The sequence below is a fragment of the Anser anser genome, assembly GCF_964211835.1.
Source record: "Anser anser genome assembly, chromosome: 25".
NCBI classification, from domain to species: domain Eukaryota; kingdom Metazoa; phylum Chordata; class Aves; order Anseriformes; family Anatidae; genus Anser; species Anser anser.
In genome coordinates, this window is record NC_139746.1 from 6,233,135 (window position 1) to 6,249,577 (window position 16,443).

General features: G+C 52.4%; 3 protein-coding genes across 10 annotated transcripts in view; 2 read left to right on the top strand and 1 right to left on the bottom strand.

Moving 5' to 3' along the window:
- RFX2 (regulatory factor X2) overlaps positions 1-10,226 on the top strand; it is a 59,864-nt gene extending 49,638 nt beyond the window's left edge. For 5 of the 8 annotated variants that reach the window (XM_083810676.1, XM_083810677.1, XM_083810678.1 and 2 more), the window contains 8 exons: positions 124-236; positions 2,262-2,413; positions 3,292-3,389; positions 4,038-4,187; positions 5,652-5,860; positions 6,188-6,341; positions 7,980-8,022; positions 8,176-10,225. In XM_083810676.1, coding sequence (XP_083666802.1) covers positions 124-236; positions 2,262-2,413; positions 3,292-3,389; positions 4,038-4,187; positions 5,652-5,860; positions 6,188-6,341; positions 7,980-8,022; positions 8,176-8,285 — 1,029 coding nt within the window. In that variant the 3' untranslated portion in view covers positions 8,286-10,225. Of the gene's footprint in view, positions 1-123; positions 237-2,261; positions 2,414-3,291; positions 3,390-4,037; positions 4,188-5,651; positions 5,861-6,187; positions 6,342-7,979; positions 8,023-8,175 lie in introns of all 8 variants that reach the window. The other 3 variants (XM_083810674.1, XM_083810675.1, XM_083810679.1) reach the window with 1 other exon arrangement.
- A 723-nt stretch (positions 10,227-10,949) lies between these two features.
- Positions 10,950-13,348, top strand: LOC310886289 (la-related protein 6-like). Its single transcript, XM_083810684.1, has 4 exons — positions 10,950-11,203; positions 11,364-11,540; positions 11,774-11,984; positions 12,235-13,348. The coding sequence occupies exons 2-4, from the start codon at positions 11,374-11,376 to the stop codon at positions 13,243-13,245; spliced, it is 1,389 nt and encodes a 462-aa protein (XP_083666810.1). The 5' UTR covers positions 10,950-11,203; positions 11,364-11,373; the 3' UTR covers positions 13,246-13,348.
- A 151-nt stretch (positions 13,349-13,499) lies between these two features.
- PRR22 (proline rich 22) lies at positions 13,500-16,041 on the bottom strand. Its single transcript, XM_083810689.1, has 4 exons — positions 15,917-16,041; positions 15,673-15,820; positions 15,435-15,518; positions 13,500-15,303 (listed from the first exon to the last, which is right to left on the bottom strand). The coding sequence occupies exons 2-4, from the start codon at positions 15,773-15,775 to the stop codon at positions 14,396-14,398; spliced, it is 1,095 nt and encodes a 364-aa protein (XP_083666815.1). The 5' UTR covers positions 15,776-15,820; positions 15,917-16,041; the 3' UTR covers positions 13,500-14,395.
- Between the last annotated feature and the right edge of the window lie 402 nt (positions 16,042-16,443).

The following is a 16,443-nucleotide window of genomic DNA, read 5'->3' on the forward strand; positions in this document are numbered from 1 at the left end:
ATGCACTTCCAGTTGTTTTTCTTGTAAATTATTTAATCTAAATGGCAGCACATGAAATTTATGCTGACATTATGTGACAAGATGCTAACAGAGCAGCTAATGAGATGTGTTCTTTGTTGTTAGGCAACTTTGGATGTTGTAATGAACCTTCAGTTTCATTACATTGAGAAACTGTGGCAATCCTTCTGGAGTCCTAAAACACCATCTAGTGATGGCTCTACTGCCCTGCCATCCAGGTACTTTGATTATTTCTGAATGATCCACTTTTTGTGGTATTTTATCTTTTAAAAATGCATGAAGTGTTTTCAGCTTCACTAGACATTTTGAATGCATTGTAGGATTTGAAAATATCTTCTTCCTTGCAGAATCTTTATAAAGAGTGTCAGAAGTTTAACATTGTAATGTCCACACAAAATGCAGACCTCAGAGGAAAGCATCTGCTGTGTTGATGTACATCTATGACATGCCTTATGCCTCCTGTAACAAATGCTAATCCAAAATAGAGGGACAATTTAGATGAATGAGAATGGGAAACTGCTTTTGTAAATGTTCGACAGGAACAGAAAGTTACAATTCTGTGCCATTAAATATCTCTGTACCATGACATCTCAGACACTGAGGTTTTAGTGAAAACTAGGCTGGCTCGCTTATTTGGGTGGCTGTCCAAATCTTTAAGTGTCTCATGTCTTGAGGAAGATAATGACAAACTGAGCTACTCTGATCCTGGCTTTGTATTTTTGTCTGGCTCATTGTTATTGCCTATTCTTCTTCCTTTATGCTTTGGTAGTCTGCTGCCAAGAGATGGGAAGGGAAATAGAATTGAAAAGGTGAAGGTTTCTTGTTAAAATGTATATTGAAAATTTGTGTTGTCCACTTACACTAATTATACAAAGATTTCAGATACTGATGTTTTATATTCAGAAGAAAAATGGTAAAAGTTTGAATATTAAGGCAATACCCCATAATAATCTCTAGAATATGGCCCCGTTGCTCTCAATAGATGTTATCCGATGGATATTTTGCTGCATAGAATGCTATCTGATGGTTTCAAAAACCTTTTTACTTAAGGGTATATCTGCAAGGCATATGGCAACGCAGCAGAGAGCTGTGCTAGGTACGAGTAGATTCACGTGGATACTGGAGGCAGCGTTTCTGCAGAGCTCTATCTAAACTAGCTTGTCTTGGTAGGGGAGTGTGCTCTAGTACCTCTGCATGCCACTAATAATCAAGACAGGTAAAGAAAGCATTCTGTCCCCCATTTTATATATATACAAACATAAAAATGAAGTATTATCAAAGTGCCAAGCTGGTTGAAAGTATGATAAAATGCAGAACCTGGTTCCACTTAACAGAAAGTTTAGGTGCTTTGTGGCTGATTTTTCCATGTGAGTGTTCTAGGAGTATGCCTGTTTAGTTAATTTACTAAAACTGCTCAGACAGAGTATATAAGTACCTCCTTATAGTATGTCAAAGGTTTGGCTTTAATTTTTTTGATGTCATGCATGGGAAAAGTTCCCTGCAAGTTCCCAGTTCCCAGTGTAGTGTCTTAATAGCTCTGGCAGCTCTTGGTGCTCTGGCAGCGCATTAAGGCTTCAGTTTCCTCTGCTTATTGTTTAACCAAATATCTTCTGCCTTAATCATGCATAAAAAGTTTCCATACATCTATAAAGTGAAATTAATGCAGACTCGGTTGACTTCATTCAGCTGGAGACAATTTGCTCAATTCTCATCACAACCCCAAATCTTTTTCCTTATGAAAGCATTCTGCATTTAAAGGTGCTGAACACCTTGAAGCTGTTCGTAGTGTCTATCAACAATGGCTAATCTGCTCAAACAGCACTGGTTGCAAACATTTGTCACCCTTGCCACATAGCAGTTTAGAGCAGAGGGAAGAGGAGAAAGGTGTGAAGGGTTTGGAAATAGCTGCAGCTATTGCTGAAGAAGCTGTGCTGAAGGACAGTTGCCAGAAACACATGAACACGCGTGCACTGTGAAAGGTAAGTGAGGCTGAAGATGGAGGAAGCAAAGGGAGGCCAAGCACAAGGAGATACATATTTGAGGTAAAACTGCAGTCAGAGGTCTGAATGCATAGACAGACAGGTCATTGCAGAGTCAGAGAAGATCAGTCCAACATCTTCTTTTGAAAGAAATGTGAATTGTTGGTGTTTTTTTTTTTTCTGCTGAAAACTGACATTAGAAATCCAGGTGAAGTGTGAACATATGCAGAACCACCTTCTAATGCTGCCTCCTTTTTCATGCAGCGAAGAAGAACACGAAGGAACCCTCCCAAAAGATAAGCTGATCACTCTGTGTAAATACGAACCTATCCTCAAGTGGATGAGAAGCTGCGATCACATCTTGTACCAGGCCCTGGTGGAAATTCTCATCCCAGATGTGCTCCGACCGGTGCCCAGTGAGTATCTGCAGAGAGACTGGGAGGACATGGGTAGTCCTGCCTCCTGCTCCGCTCTGGCTCCTTGCTGGATTGCTCTTGAGTCACCGGATGTCTGGAGAACAGCAGTCCATGACTCACCTTGGCTGGCTACCACTTGCCACAAAGATTTCCATTGTAGAAGCTGATTTAGACATTTTTGTTTTGAATACAAGCTAATACTTTTTGGCTAAAACATTATACCTTATGCAGCATTGCTCTGTATAGACAGTATTTTGTGGCCCCTGGAAATTCCCAGGTCTTTTAAAATTTGGTTCATTGCATATCACATCTCCTGCTTTGGCTACGAGTCAAGGTAAAATCAAAGACTTAATGCACCACAAGCTGTTGTAAGCGTGGCTAATCCTTGTGAGATGTTTCCTTGGAGATAGTATCTTTGTTTACATAGGACCATGTGGTCCCCTACTGCACCTCCTGGAAACTTGGGGTCATCTTTCATTTGGGAGATTAGTGGTGGGTTATGGAGGGTTTTCCATCTGATTTGGCTGCTCACTGAGGTGTGTGCGTCAGCCTCCCCAGGGCCGCAGCTTGGCCACAGGCTGGGCTGAGCAGTTCTGTAGAACCACGTCCCTCTGAGCTGCTGCTGTCAGTCTGCATGCTGGGGCACATGTGTGTCTTTAAAGAGCATGTCTCAACATTTGGAAAATGCTCAGATGAGCCACAAATAAGAAAAGGAGCTGTGTGAGTTCATTTTGGGACCTGGCTGATTTCCAGGATGCTGGGTTGAGATTGCAGCTACCGAATCAGTGGCTGTGCTTTCCACAGCAGTCCTGAGCTAGAAAAGTGGTGTATAAAGACAATGTGGAACAGCCTTTGTAACTCTGCAGACTTCTTTGCAGGCACACTTACACAGGCGATCCGTAATTTTGCCAAGAGTTTGGAAGGGTGGCTGATGAATGCAATGAGCGAATTCCCCCCCCAGATTGTCCAGACAAAGGTAAGCGGAGGGAGCATGTTGCAGGTCAGGGAGATGAACTGAATGTGTGTGCATGTTGTGCTTTCCCACAGTGACTGGAAATCACTACTGGGGTTTGGCTATGTGTACTCCAAACTAACACAGTGTAATGAATAATTCTGAACCAGGAGCGGGAGAGAGGTGGGGCAATTCTTTTGTAGCAGCCGATGATGCTCTGTCTATTGAGCCATTCCCATGCCCTGCAATTGCAGACAAGGCTTTCTGGAAGAAAATCTTTGCACTGGAATGATGCTCTCCTACTAGAAAGTGCAGGACACCTCACAGACTGAATGGCATTGCAGAGATTGAATATAAGGCTCCTACTCCCCCTCTTATAACACCATGGATTCTTGTAGCCTATCCCTACCTTGCCAATGTGGGAAGCAGAATATGAAATCTTATAGTTTTAAAGAAAAAGAAATGCAGAGGCTGTTTTGCAAGATGCAGTAGACACTGCAAAAGTGCTGTTGGGGAGTGCATGCCTTCACGTTGGACAGCAGTGTGGGTGAGACTGTGCAGGTTATGCCAGCTGATGTGTGTTGCATGCTTGAGCTCAGCGTTGAGAAAAGTTTGTCCCTGAGACCCACAGCATCCTGGTCACGGTGCCCTGTGTGCTCTGCTCTGCTGCAGGTTGGGGTAGTTAGTGCCTTTGCCCAGACGTTACGGAGATACACATCCCTGAACCACCTGGCTCAGGCTGCTCGTGCGGTGCTGCAGAACACTTCCCAGATAAACCAGATGCTCAGCGATCTCAATCGGGTCGACTTTGCCAATGTGCAGGTAACTTACAGTATCTTTTCCCGGGCCATGTTGCCGAGAACTCCCTAATGAGGCCATTTGCTACTAACCAGCATCTTATTTCCAATATGAAAAAGCAATTAGGTAAACAATTTAACGTAAGGTTTTGCTGTTAGTTTTCCAGGTAAGTCTGCCATCTCATTGCAGATAGTGCAGAAAGTACTAAGAAACTTCTGTAATAAGTGCTACTACCAACAATAATATAGTTCTAATAATAATAATATTGTACTGTGGTCAGGTGTGGAGGTTTTACTTGGGTGGGCAGCTGAGTTCCAACACAGCTGCTCTCTCACTCTCCCTCCTCAAAGGGGAAGGGGAATTAAATACCACACAAAGGGCTCAAGGGTTGAGATAAGGATGGGGAGATCACTCAACAATTATTGTGATGGGCAAAACAGACTCAGAGTAGGGAGACAGCAAGATTTATTGCCTATTACTAACAAGCTAGAGAAGTGAGAAACAAAGGAAAGAAACCAAAAATGCCTTCCCCTCCTCTGCCCTCTTTCACCTTCTCCCCTTGAGCAGCACAGGGGAATGGGGGGAATGGGAGCTGTGGTCAGTCTATGGCACTTCGTCTCCGCTGCTCCTTGTCGGTCACTCTCGTCCCCTGCGCTGTGGGGTCCCTCCCACGGGATGCCATCCTTCCCGAACTGATCCTGCGGGGGCTTCGCACAGGCTGCAGCTCTTCAAGAACTGCTCCAGATATGGCTCCGTACCACGGGGTCCAACCATCAGGAGCAATTGCTCCAACCTGGGTCTCCCACGGGCAGCAGCTCCCCCCAGACCCCTGCTCCTGCGTGGGCTCCTCTCCACGGGCTGCAGCTCCGGCCCAGAATCTGCTCCGGCAGGGGTCCTCCACAGGCTGCAGCCTCTGTCAGTGCAGGTCCACCTGCTCCGCCGTGGTCTCCTCCACGGGCTGCAGCGTGGAACCCTGCTTCACTGTTGTACTCCATGGGCTGCAGGGGGACAGCCTGCTTCACCATGGGCCTCACCACAGGATGCAGGGACTTCTGCTCCGGCACCTGGAGCACCTCTCCCCCTCCTTCCTCACTGACCTTGGCGCCTGCAAGGCTGTTCCTCACTCCTCTCTCTCTCCCAGCTGCTGTTCCCCAGCAGTATTTTTTTTCCCCTTTCTTAAATCTGCTCTCACAGAGGCGCAAACAACATCACTTATTGGCCTGGCTCTGGTCTGCAGCGGGGCCCTTATCTAACACGGGGCAGCTTCTGGATTCTTCTCACAGCAGCCACCCCTATGCCCCCCTGCTACCAAAACCTTGCCACGTAAACCCACTACATCAGGACAGATTGGAGGAGATGTGTTTCAGAGCTGGTTTGGAGTCCTTGCCTACTAGAAATGAAGTTAAATTCCTGGTCTGGGAAGTACCAAAAACTGTGGAATAGAAGAAGTCTTTGCATGAGTGACTGTCAGCCCTTTTTCCCGAGCAGGAGCAAGCCTCATGGGTATGCCAGTGCGAGGAAGGCATGGTACAGAAGCTGGAGCAGGATTTCAAGCTCACTCTGCAACAGCAGAGCTCCCTGGACCAGTGGGCTAGTTGGCTGGATAATGTCGTTACTCAGGTCCTGAAGCATCATGAGGGCAGTCCCAGCTTCCCAAAGGCAGCCAGGCAGTTCCTGTTGAAATGGTCCTTTTATAGGTACATTTTCTTTCTCGTTTTGGGGATATTTCTGTATCTGGCCTAGGGCATGTAAATGTGTTTCTTGAAAAGCCAAAGCCAAGTTCTTTACACTCATGAAATTCTGGTTGATTGTTGCTCTGCCCTGGTGCAGAAAGCAGTGTTGTCACCTGTATCCTTTTGGGATGGGGATAGGATGCTCCATCAACTAATTTCTTAAAGTGCTTTTGATACTCTTTAGAAATAGAGCACCATGTCCCATAGTACCCTCAGGGTCAAGAATTCACATCAGCCATGATGCAAGTGTAAAGCAAGTCCCAAATATTTTGTTTCCCATCCATTCTCCAGCTCCATGGTGATCCGCGACCTCACCTTGCGCAGTGCTGCCAGCTTTGGTTCCTTCCACCTGATTCGCCTGCTCTATGATGAATACATGTTTTATCTGGTGGAGCATCGTGTTGCCCAGGCAACAGGGGAGACGCCGATTGCCGTAATGGGAGAGGTGAGAATTGTTCATTCCCTAGTAACAAACCCAAACTAAGCAGCGTGTAAAGGGGCATGACTGGTTCACAAACAACGCTGTGCCCTGAACATGTTTTATAACCATCTTTGCTGAAGGATTTACTGAGGTATTTTGGGTGCTTGGCACAAGGATCCAGCTACCTGAGCATCTTTTCTCATGGATTGCTAAAAACTGAGCTGATGGTTTTTGGGGCAGATGAGCATCAGCTGGGATTCAGAGGCCTGGAGGAGGGAGGAAATTGACCCACCCACTTCTCTCTGTAATCTTTGGGTACCAACCCTGATTTTAGGGGTCCTGCCATAGCCAAGTCTCATCAAACACAAAACCTAACCAAAAGCAAAATGTCCAAAAGTTGCCTTCCCTACAATTTTCATTGGGTCTGTGCACGTAACTTCTTCAGACCCCTCTGCAAACCCCAGAGCTGCATGCACAGTCAGCCACTCTCTCCATTTTTGATGTGAAGAAGAGAAATAAATGATAGATGGTTGGCTTTTCAGGTTTTTATTTTTATATTTTTTTCGTTACAAGTCAGACAGTAAGCATGGTGCCTGGCTTGCAAACAGGTCCTGTCCTGCCTAGCTGAAGCTGCTTCCAACTTTTCATTCTGAAATGCCCAGATTTAAAAGGTCAACCTGTGAAAGCAATAAAGAAACTACTGTTAGATTAAAACTGATCTCATTTGCTCCTTGAAGCTCATACTGTTTTCCTCTTTCCATGGAAAGAAGAAATGAATGTGAATGTGAATTCCCACTATTCCCACTATTCCCACTATTCCCTGCAAAACCTCTGTCTTCACTGATATTAAAGAAACATGAAAGGAAGAGAGTAGCTTCCAGCAAAACCTAGCTGTGGGAGGCTTTCATCCTTCAGGTTTTGCTTCTCCTTCATTAAACACTTGCAGTATTTCTGTTCTCCAGGAGGAGGCTGATTCTTCCTAGCAAAAGACAATGAATTGTATTCTTCCATTTCCATTGCTCACATTATAATTCCTGCTGTTTTCAGTTCCTTCTGCTGCTCAACGCTGCATGACTTTCCAGCATTATTGTTACAGTACTTTAGTTTCAGACCTTATCACAGAGGGAGACAACACATCTCCAGAACCAAATATGTCACTGGCTCTCTGGTATCACTTGGTATCGTGGCCTTGCAAGCCAAAGCACTTTCCTGGCATGAATGAAAGAACTTTGCATAGAGCTGTGTGGAGTTGGAGTGCTGGTAGAGTCCAGGAGAGGTGAAAGATGGCACATCTGAGCAGCAGCCTGAGGTGCAGAGAGCTGGAGAAGTGGCACCATCCTTGTGCAGTGCCCTGGCCAGGTGTTTGTGGCAGCACTTGATCATGATGTGGGAGACAGAACACTTTCTCCTTATGCCCTTTTCCAAGAACTTGATCTTGTCCTGGATTTTTGTGTTTTATATTTGCCCAGAGGTTTAAATGAGACCGGCAGACTTATCCCCAAAAGAAGTGGTTGTTTTTGCTTTCTGCTTTTTGCCACTGGCACTGCTCGTGGTTTCTCCCGAGTGCTTAAACTGCTTGTTAGAATTGCTTGGAAACAGATGCCAGCAGGTGCCTTGGGTGTCCATAATCCTCACTTACCTTGTAACTCCTTTCTCTTTCAGTTCAGTGACCTCACATCCATGTCCCCAACACTGCTGGACAAAGGTACCTCCTCTCCCTTGAGGGAAGTCCTGCGGGGCCGGGGTTGAGTCACTGTGGGAGGGGGAACCTTGTACTGGCTTTTCCACCCCACTCCATTGGGAAATAGGACCTCTTGTCCCTAGGGACCTCTCTGAATCTGAGCCCTGTCCTTTGCAGATGACATCAGTGATCTGGGCAGCGAGGTGGACATGGATTCCCGGAGTGTGGGGGAGCCACTCGTGAAGCGAGAACGCAGCGATGCCGGCCACTCGCTGCAGGAGATCTAACACGGGGACTTGGCTTTTCTCTGGCTGGACGACGTTTGATCTGCAAACCTGAGTCTCCCCGCGTCTGCGCTACTAGTGCCTCTTAGTTTCTCTATATGTTTACTGCTGTTTGAGGAAGGGCTGTGGGTGGTGAGCTGGGGTGGGCAGTGGGAGGGGGCTGCGCTTTGTCCGTGTACGAAGAGCGCGTGGGACGGACGCCTGCCTGCCCCCAGCTCTCTGCCAGCAGCAGCAGTAGCATGGCTGCTGGGTGGAGGGTGAAGGTCCAAAGTCTGCTAAAGAGAGTGCAAAGCCTCCATGGTTCATGACGAATTGGATGTGCCTGGTGAGGAGAGGCTGCGCCCAGCCAAACAGGGGGATGATGGAGGGGCACATGAGGCTTTCTCTTTCAGGGAAGGTGGTTTGGGTTCCTTCCCCACTTCTCAGACTTCACTGTGATACAAACTTGAACCAATCAGTGCCCAAGAGGAAGGAAAAATGCCTGACCCTTCTCCTACAGACTTTCAAGACACTGTCCTGGCTCTGACTTTGCCAAATCGTTCGTGCTGGGCACACACGTACTGTGCATCTCTTGAACCCACCCGGAGGACTCCAGGCTGTGCCGTGACTTGGTCCCTGCCGAGCAGTGCACAACGCGCTCTGGGACTATGGGACGAGTGCTCCCTGCTGCACCTGTGTCTTGCCAGCTGTGTGTTCCATCTGCGAATGATCCTGGGACACTGTCAGGCCAACTCAAGATACCAAAGGACTCTGAGGACGCAGCAGCTGGCCACAAAGCTGGCTCTGATGCCCATGACCGTGAGATGGGGGCATCCCCATCCTCGCCAGGGTACCCACGCAGAAGGGATGATCCCACACCCTGAGCTCCCAGCAGGTTCTGCACAATTCTTGCTTGATGTCTTGCTAAAATACTGACGTGGCCCCGCACGTGGGCGTGTGTCCAGAGCGCGGGCAAGGGGTGTGCGACCGCAGTGCCTTAGGGTGGGCAGCGTGCCTGCTTCCCGCAGTGCTCAGCCCTGGCCCTGCAGCAGCGAGGGGCTCTCCGTGGGCCCTGGCCAGTGCCATGCTCAGCACCGCGGTGGCGTTTCCCTCGCTGCTTCGCTTCCCCTGCTCCCGCGCTGTTGCTGCACTGGCTCCTGCAGGGCTGAGCCGGGGCTCTGACCCCACGAGGTCTGTGTGGTCGCCGACGGCAGGGCTGGTGGGGGGGCTGTCATCAAGCCAAACTGCAAAAACAAAGCCCCAGGGCAAACCTGTCTGTGAATAAAGGCTGTGTCATAAATAGCTTTTATTATAATTATTTCTAATGATGTTTTATATGGTATTTGATGTGAGCTTTTCCAGGGGCCTCATGTACATTTGCATATCAGAGTATATTCTATCCAAATATAATACTTACTCATTCAAAGTGGTACTAAGGTACTTGTGACACTTTAAGAAAAATTGCTAATGGAAAGTAAAAAGAAAGTGTGTACAGTGGCACATCTTTCCCTCTTACTGTCCTATGCTGTTGTCTGTCAGGGTGATGTCTGTCTGTAAATGTCTCATATCAAAGTAGCAGGAGACAAATGAGAAAGCTGGATATATTTGTAAATAATGACAATGAATACTCCCTGGGTCAGTGTCTGCACTTCAGATCCTGCTGATGAGATCAAATAGTCAAAAAAACCACAACTGAGCAACGAAGTCTTATACTCCCCTGCTCCCACAGAGTGTGAAAACTCCAGCTGGTGCATTGGCTCTTCTTTGCAGCCCCTACCGACCGAAGCCAGCCACCTCCTGCTCACCACGGACATGCAAGCAAGATGCTCTGGAACAGTGCAGCACCGTGCAAGGAGTCTGGATAACCACCTAAACCCCACATGCACAAAATTCCCAGCTAAACCTGAATAGCAATAAACATATATCAAATGCTCAGGCCTGTACAATAGCTGTGGTGGTCCTATTTCTTCTTTAATCACTGAAAGGAGGTGGGGAACGTACCTATTACACCAGATTTCACAGAGAGAAGAAGCCAAAAGCTCAGGCTGCTGCTAAGAACAAGGCCATAAGAGGCAATGACTAATTACAGCTCCCAGACTAATTGTGGAGGATGGGAGCAGTGAGACAGGGATGTGACTAAGGACGGGATCATTCCTGCTCTAACGCCTCAGGAAGGGGAAGGCTCCCTGCACCCTTCTTGCTCCCTTCCCTCTCCCTCTGGACAGATGGGCTAAGGTGCAGCTGGATCAGGCCCCAGCAAGAGGTGGGCAGCCCCTGTCGAAGGCTCAAGCCACAGGGATGAGTTTCATCCCCAGCCTCCTTCCCTACCTCCTACTGAAGCCATGGGCCATCCTGCCCCAATGTGTCACTCCTCCTGAGGGGTGCATGGCCTGGGCTTCAACTCTTTTTAAGGGATTTTCTGCTTCCTCTCATGGGCATGGGGCATAAAGACCTTTGCCTGTCACCCTGGCAGCACTAGGAGCGTGAGCACTGCCCGGGGCTGAACCCTCCTTGTGCATGTTTGTTACTGTCCCTGCACAAGACAGGGAAACTGAGGCAGGGGCTGAGATGCCCCTTGCAGTGGGGTCCTGCTGCCTGACCCTCCTCTGCCTCCCCTGCCCAGCACCTGCAGAGGTCATGGGGCTCAGCTGGGGCTGCTTAACCCTCAGATGTGCTTCAGCTGGCACCTGGCGGGGCTTGGCCGGGCAGGGCCCTGACTGCTGGGCCCCTTCTGAGCAGTTTCTTTTATAAACCAGCAGCTTGAGAACCCCCAGGGATTTTTCTTTCTCTTTTTCTTTTCTTCTCCCCCCTCCCCCCACCCCACCCCCTCTGTCTTTTAGGAGCCTTAGTTTGGAGGTGGGAGGGCTGGGGGTCTGCTGCCTGCAGCTGTCTAGGATGTAGTGCCAGGACTTCCCACTCTTCCCCTCTACCGTGCCAAGCAGGTAAGGGCACTGCACAGGGCTGCCCCCTCTCCCCCATCCCTGGGCTGGGGCTGGGGCTGCTGCCCAGGGCTGGCCTCTGCCCTAGGGCTGTGCTCTGCCCTGGGGCTCTCTGTGGCCAGAAACCACCCCAGCACCACCCTTCTCCTGTGTGGTGTCCCAGATGAAGGACCATGTCATCGCATAGTTCTGTGGTTGCCCTGGGGCTCGGTTCCCAGCCTGGCTGCAGCACCACTCTGCAAGCGCAAAGAAATTCCTTCCCTGGGCTGCATCTCCGTCCGCCTCGGAGCCGCTCGCTCACCCTGCTCGGCCAGGATGACTTCTTCGAGAGCTTCAGTGGGTGCGTGGCCATGGGGATGGGGGGGGGGGGGGGGGGGGGGGAATGAGCCCTGGTCTTGTTTTGTGCTTATCCCGAGACCCTTGTCTGAGATAGGTTTAGGTTTGTGGCTCCCAGGCTGATGGGCCTAGGCCTTCCTGGCACCTCTGCCACCTGTGCTGTTGCTGCTGGGACAGGGCAGTGCTGTGCATCCTGAAGGCCACCAGCTCACACCCGTGTCCCTGTTGCTCCCCCAGGAGCTTCTGTGATGTGAGCGATGCTTTGAGTCCTGACCTGTTCGACTGCAGCTACTCCATCCCTGACCCACAGCTGGTCCGGAGGATTGTGTCCCAGGTAGAGTTCTACCTCTCTGATGAGAACCTGGCCAAGGATGCCTTCCTCCTGAAGCACGTCCAGAAGAACAAGATGGGCTTTGTCAGCATCAAGCTGCTCACATCCTTCAAGAAGGTAGGCTGGTTGTGGCAGGAGGCAGCCTCCATGTGGAGGCTGTAGTTGGACCAGAGGACTGTGAGGAAGCACTGGTGGCATGGAGTACAGAGGAGCTGTGGCTTATTGCTGGGGGCCTTGGGGACCTTCTCCTCTAGCCCCCAGGGGTGCTTGGGTGAAGGGGGTTGTTGCCCTGCTGTGACTTTGGGGTGAGGGGGCTGCAGCCTGCCTGGACTGCCAGGGAATGCAGTGGCCTCCTTTGCCCCCGCAGGTGAAATACCTCACGCGTGACTGGCGGCTCACGCTCTACGCCCTGCAGTTCTCGGAGCTGCTGGAGGTGAATGAGGAGGGCACCAAAGTGAGGCGGCGGGTCCCCCTCCCCGAGTCCCTGCTGAGCATCCCCCCCAGCAAATTGCTCCTGGCCTGGGACCCGCTGCCTCAGGAGCTGGGCGCGCTGCCGCCGCTCCAGAAGAACTTCATTGAGACCATCACGAGGATGTTCAGCCCCTTTGGCGCCATCGCCTCCATCCGCATCCTGAGGCCAGGCAGGAAGCTGCCCTCGGATGTACGGAAATACACGGTGCGCTTCCCCGAGCTGCTGAGCCGCTGCTGTGCGCTGGTGGAGTATGAGAGCTTGGAGAGCGCCCGCAGGGCCTTTGAGGACCTGAGCCGCCCTGGCTCTGAGAGCATCCGGGTGGTGCGGCTCTCAGGGAAGGGCTCGAAGAAGAAAAGCGGGGCTGAGAGGGAGGCGGCGGCGGTGGAGGAGATGCTGGGATGGAAGGCACAGGCAGCAGCGGCTGAGACGTTCCCTTACAGCCTTGGGGACTCCTTGCTATGCAGTTCCCCGGAGTCAGACACGGCCCAGGCCTCGTTGCCTCTCCTCCTCTCGACACCCTCCTGGCCCGATGGCCACAGTGGCTTCAAGCCTGGCTCCTTTGGCAGCACCTTTGCCAGGTCGCTCCTCACCAGCAAGGTCTTTCCTCCGCTAACCACTGAGCTGAGCACTGGTGGCTGCTTTGGCCTTGGCTCCAGCCCCGAGAGCTCCCAGGGCCTCGATTTTGGCTGGGGGAGTGGGGTAGGTGCGTGGGCACCCTGGGGCAGCAGTGCAACCCCTGGCCCCTCTCTGGATGCCAAATCGCCTCCTGGGAATCCCCTGGCTGTGAAGCAGGTGTCTGAGTCCCTCGGCCTCCGTGCTGGTGTGCTTCGCCTGCCACATGGGCCTGATGGCACCAAGGGCTTCTACAACAGCATTGGGAGAGGAAAACTTGTCCTCAGGCACTAAGGCTCCTTTTGGTTTTGGTTTGGGGATTTTTTTGGTTTTGTTTTGCCTTATTGTGTCAAGCAGAATCTCTTTGTGGCCCAGAGAGCCGCGGGCGGTGGCAGTGCAGCTGTTTTGGGGCGAGGATGCTCGGGGCAGAGCAGCGTGCGAGCTGAGGTGCTGAGCACCAGAAGAACCCAGCGCCATGCTCAGGCCGGCAGCCACCACTCCTGCCAGGGCCCAGGCCAGCTCTGGGTGATGCTGCTGGGATCCCATCATGTTGGGTCCCCCCACGTCCCTGGGGCCAGTGACAATGGGGACACTGAGAGCTCCTGCATGAGCATGGCAGGACAGCGCTGCCTCCTGAAGGTGCTGTTGAATGCATTGGTGTAAAGTTGTGGAGCTCGGATGTGAAATGTTCAATAAAGTGAGATGAAGTTTCCAGGCAATTTCTGGCTGTGGCAGTGATTTATTTATTTCTGATGTTTTCCTTGATGTCTTTTTCCTTACTTTCCTGGTGTTGTGGCTGCCCAAGGTGCAGCCAGACAAGGGGAGAAGGGTATTGCCTGCCACCAACTCCATCCCTCGCCATTCTTTGGGTCATTTGGGGTTTATTTTCCTGCAGCAGTGAGGACGAGCCAGGCTCTAGAGCTGAGTCTGGTGGGACCCAAGAATGGGAATTAGTTTGAGGTTTATAAGGGCTTTGCATTGACCCTGCCCCTATGAGAGGGGATGCTGGCTGTGCTCAATGTGAAGGCAGTACAGCGTTTTTTGTCCCCTGTCCTCATTCCAGGGACTCAGGGCAGGGCTGGGGATGCTACTTCCCATGTGTGGCTGTGTTTGAGAGTCCTGCATGGACCTGTCTGTCCTGGCCTGTCCCACCAAAGAGCCCCCCCAAAGGGACTGGGGGCTACCTGCTACATTTGTCTGCCTTGCTGGTGATGGCTTAATCCTGGGGATGGCTTAGTGGCTCTTGTTTGGGGCTCAGTGTTGATTTTGTACCTCTGTCATTTCCTGGTGCCTCTGCATTTCCTCCACCCCCGCAGGCATGGAGTCCCATACAGTTCTGAATAATTAACTTTTAATAGGGAAAAAAAAAAGAAGACAAAAGCTAACCTACTACATTCTTATCCCCTTCATCTCTCTCCCTGTCCCTCCCACCCCTACAATGGGTTTAGTGCTGCCCTCCCACCCCAGCGCTGGTTGCGGAGGCTTTGCGCTTGCTGCCTTTTTTTGGCAATGATGTGTTACGCCGCTTTTTCCCTCGCTTTTCCAGCGTGGTGTTGGGATGAAACACGTTGTCCTGTGGTGACGGCAGCACTGGCAGGTCCGACTGCGGATCCTCTGGGTTCAGCCTGATCTCCTCAAGGTGCTCCATGCTCAGGATGGCATTGGAGGCCTCGGGGATGCTGTAGTCAGAAGACAGCATCTCCTCGGGCAGCAAGAGTGAGCTGATGTCGTAGCAGGGGTTGGAGCTGTTGGTGACACTGGGGTCCTCGGGTATGGGGACACTGCTGGGACTGTCCTGGCTCCCCGCCCCTGCCCCCAGGGAACAGTCAAAGAGCCTCATGGCCTCCTCCAGCAGCACCTCCTCAGGCAGCGACATGTCTGGGCTCTCTGGGGCATCCCCCATTGCTTGGGTATGAGGAATGACAGAGTTGCCCAGGGCTGCGTCACCACCAGCAGGGTTGCCACCATTCAGGGGGATGCTGCTGCCCTCAGGGACATTGCTGCCCAGGGGGATGCCCCCACCCATGGGTGCCCCTGTGGGGACAGCTGTGCTGGGCAGATTTATCTGCCGAAGCTGCCCCTCCAGGTGCTGGAAGCTGGGGAGGGATGGTGGCAGCACCGGGGGGGCAGGGGCTGCCACTCTCCCCTGAGGGTCATAGGGCACGAAGAGCCGCAGGGGGGGCACCGGGGCTGGGGGGGCCCCGCAGCTCTGGGGACCCCGTGGGGCAGCGGCGGGCTGCGAAGCGGAGCTGACGGGCGTGAAGGTGGCTGGTGAGGGGAGGTTGGTGGTGGTCCACTCTATGCGGAAGACGCGGGGGTCGAAGAAGCAGCCGCACGGAGCCATCTGGAGACCTGCAGGGTCGGGTGGGAGCTGTAGGAGCTTGGGGGGGGGGGTGCTCCTTGGACACCCCCTCTGCTCCCTCCCCAGGCTGCCCCAGGCTCGCTGAGCCCATACGCTGTCAGGGGACAGGGGGACACCAAACCTGGGCGGGGGGCCCGGGGCATGCCGGGTGCCACCACAGCTGGGGGTGCCTGGAAAGGGTGCTCCAGCCTGGGGTTAGGCAAGCCTGGAAGAGAGAGAGAGAGACAAGGAACCGCCATCAGTCACCTCCAGTAGCAGGGTGGGGGCATGAGGGGCACGAGGAGGAGGGCAGGATGCGACGGAGGAAGGGATGCAAGTTTTTCCTTCGAGCACCTGCGGGCCGCAGGGCCGGACCCTACCTGCAGGGTAGAAGTTTTCCATGAGGACGAATGGCTGAAGGGGCCAGGGTGCCTGGGGGCGCTGGTGGCCGCGGGGCGGCTGCCGCGGGGCTGGCGGCTCCATGGCCGGTAACGACTCTGGGTCTGGCTGCTCCTGTTTGAGGGTCTCCTAGGAAGGAACGTGAGGGCTTGCCGTGTTCCAACCCCACCCCTCCCAGCTTCCCCAGGGAGAGAAATGGTTAATCGGGCTGCGGTGCCCCCACACCTGCAGGCAGTTGTAGGGTGCTGACGGGGCAGAGCCTGGGGCTTGTTGCCATCACGAAATACAGCCCGGAGCAGCCTGGGAGCCTCTTTTGGGGACTGCGGCGGGACGCGTGGGGACAGCGTGGGGCTGCTGGGGACAGGAACGGCCTGGTAAGGTCGGGGGCACGGGGATGGAGCGGGGGAGGGGGCACCCGCGGCCCGGCAGGGCTCACCCTGGGGACGCCCCCAGCGGGTGCAGGCGCTGCGCGGCGCGGCCGGGAGATGGAGCGCTCGCCCTGCCCGCAGCTGCTGAGACGCCGGCGGAATGCCCAGCAGCAGCGCCCTGGAGCCGCTGTCTCCTCTCCCTGCGTTTGCTGCTGACTTTATTTATTTTATTTTATTTTATTTTATTTTTGTTGTTTTGGGCAGCGGGGTCCGGCTGCGGTGCCGGGAGCTTTGGTCCTCCCCTGCCTGGGTGTGCTGTTGCCCTGTGCGAACCCACGGGCGCTCAAGGGTGTTGGTAAACGGGCTGTGAAATGGTAACCACTC

Coding starts and splice junctions, on each gene's coding strand:
- LOC310886289 (XM_083810684.1), top strand. CDS start 11,374: ATGTCATCGCATAGTTCTGTGGTTGCCCTGGGGCTCGGTTCCCAGCCT. Junction 11,541..11,773: donor TTCTTCGAGAGCTTCAGTGG/GTGCGTGGCCAT, acceptor TTGCTCCCCCAG/GAGCTTCTGTGATGTGAGCG. Junction 11,985..12,234: donor TGCTCACATCCTTCAAGAAG/GTAGGCTGGTTG, acceptor TTGCCCCCGCAG/GTGAAATACCTCACGCGTGA.
- PRR22 (XM_083810689.1), bottom strand. CDS start 15,775: ATGGAGCCGCCAGCCCCGCGGCAGCCGCCCCGCGGCCACCAGCGCCCC. Junction 15,519..15,672: donor GGAAAACTTCTACCCTGCAG/GTAGGGTCCGGC, acceptor TCTCTCTTCCAG/GCTTGCCTAACCCCAGGCTG. Junction 15,304..15,434: donor GCCCCGGGCCCCCCGCCCAG/GTTTGGTGTCCC, acceptor CCGACCCTGCAG/GTCTCCAGATGGCTCCGTGC.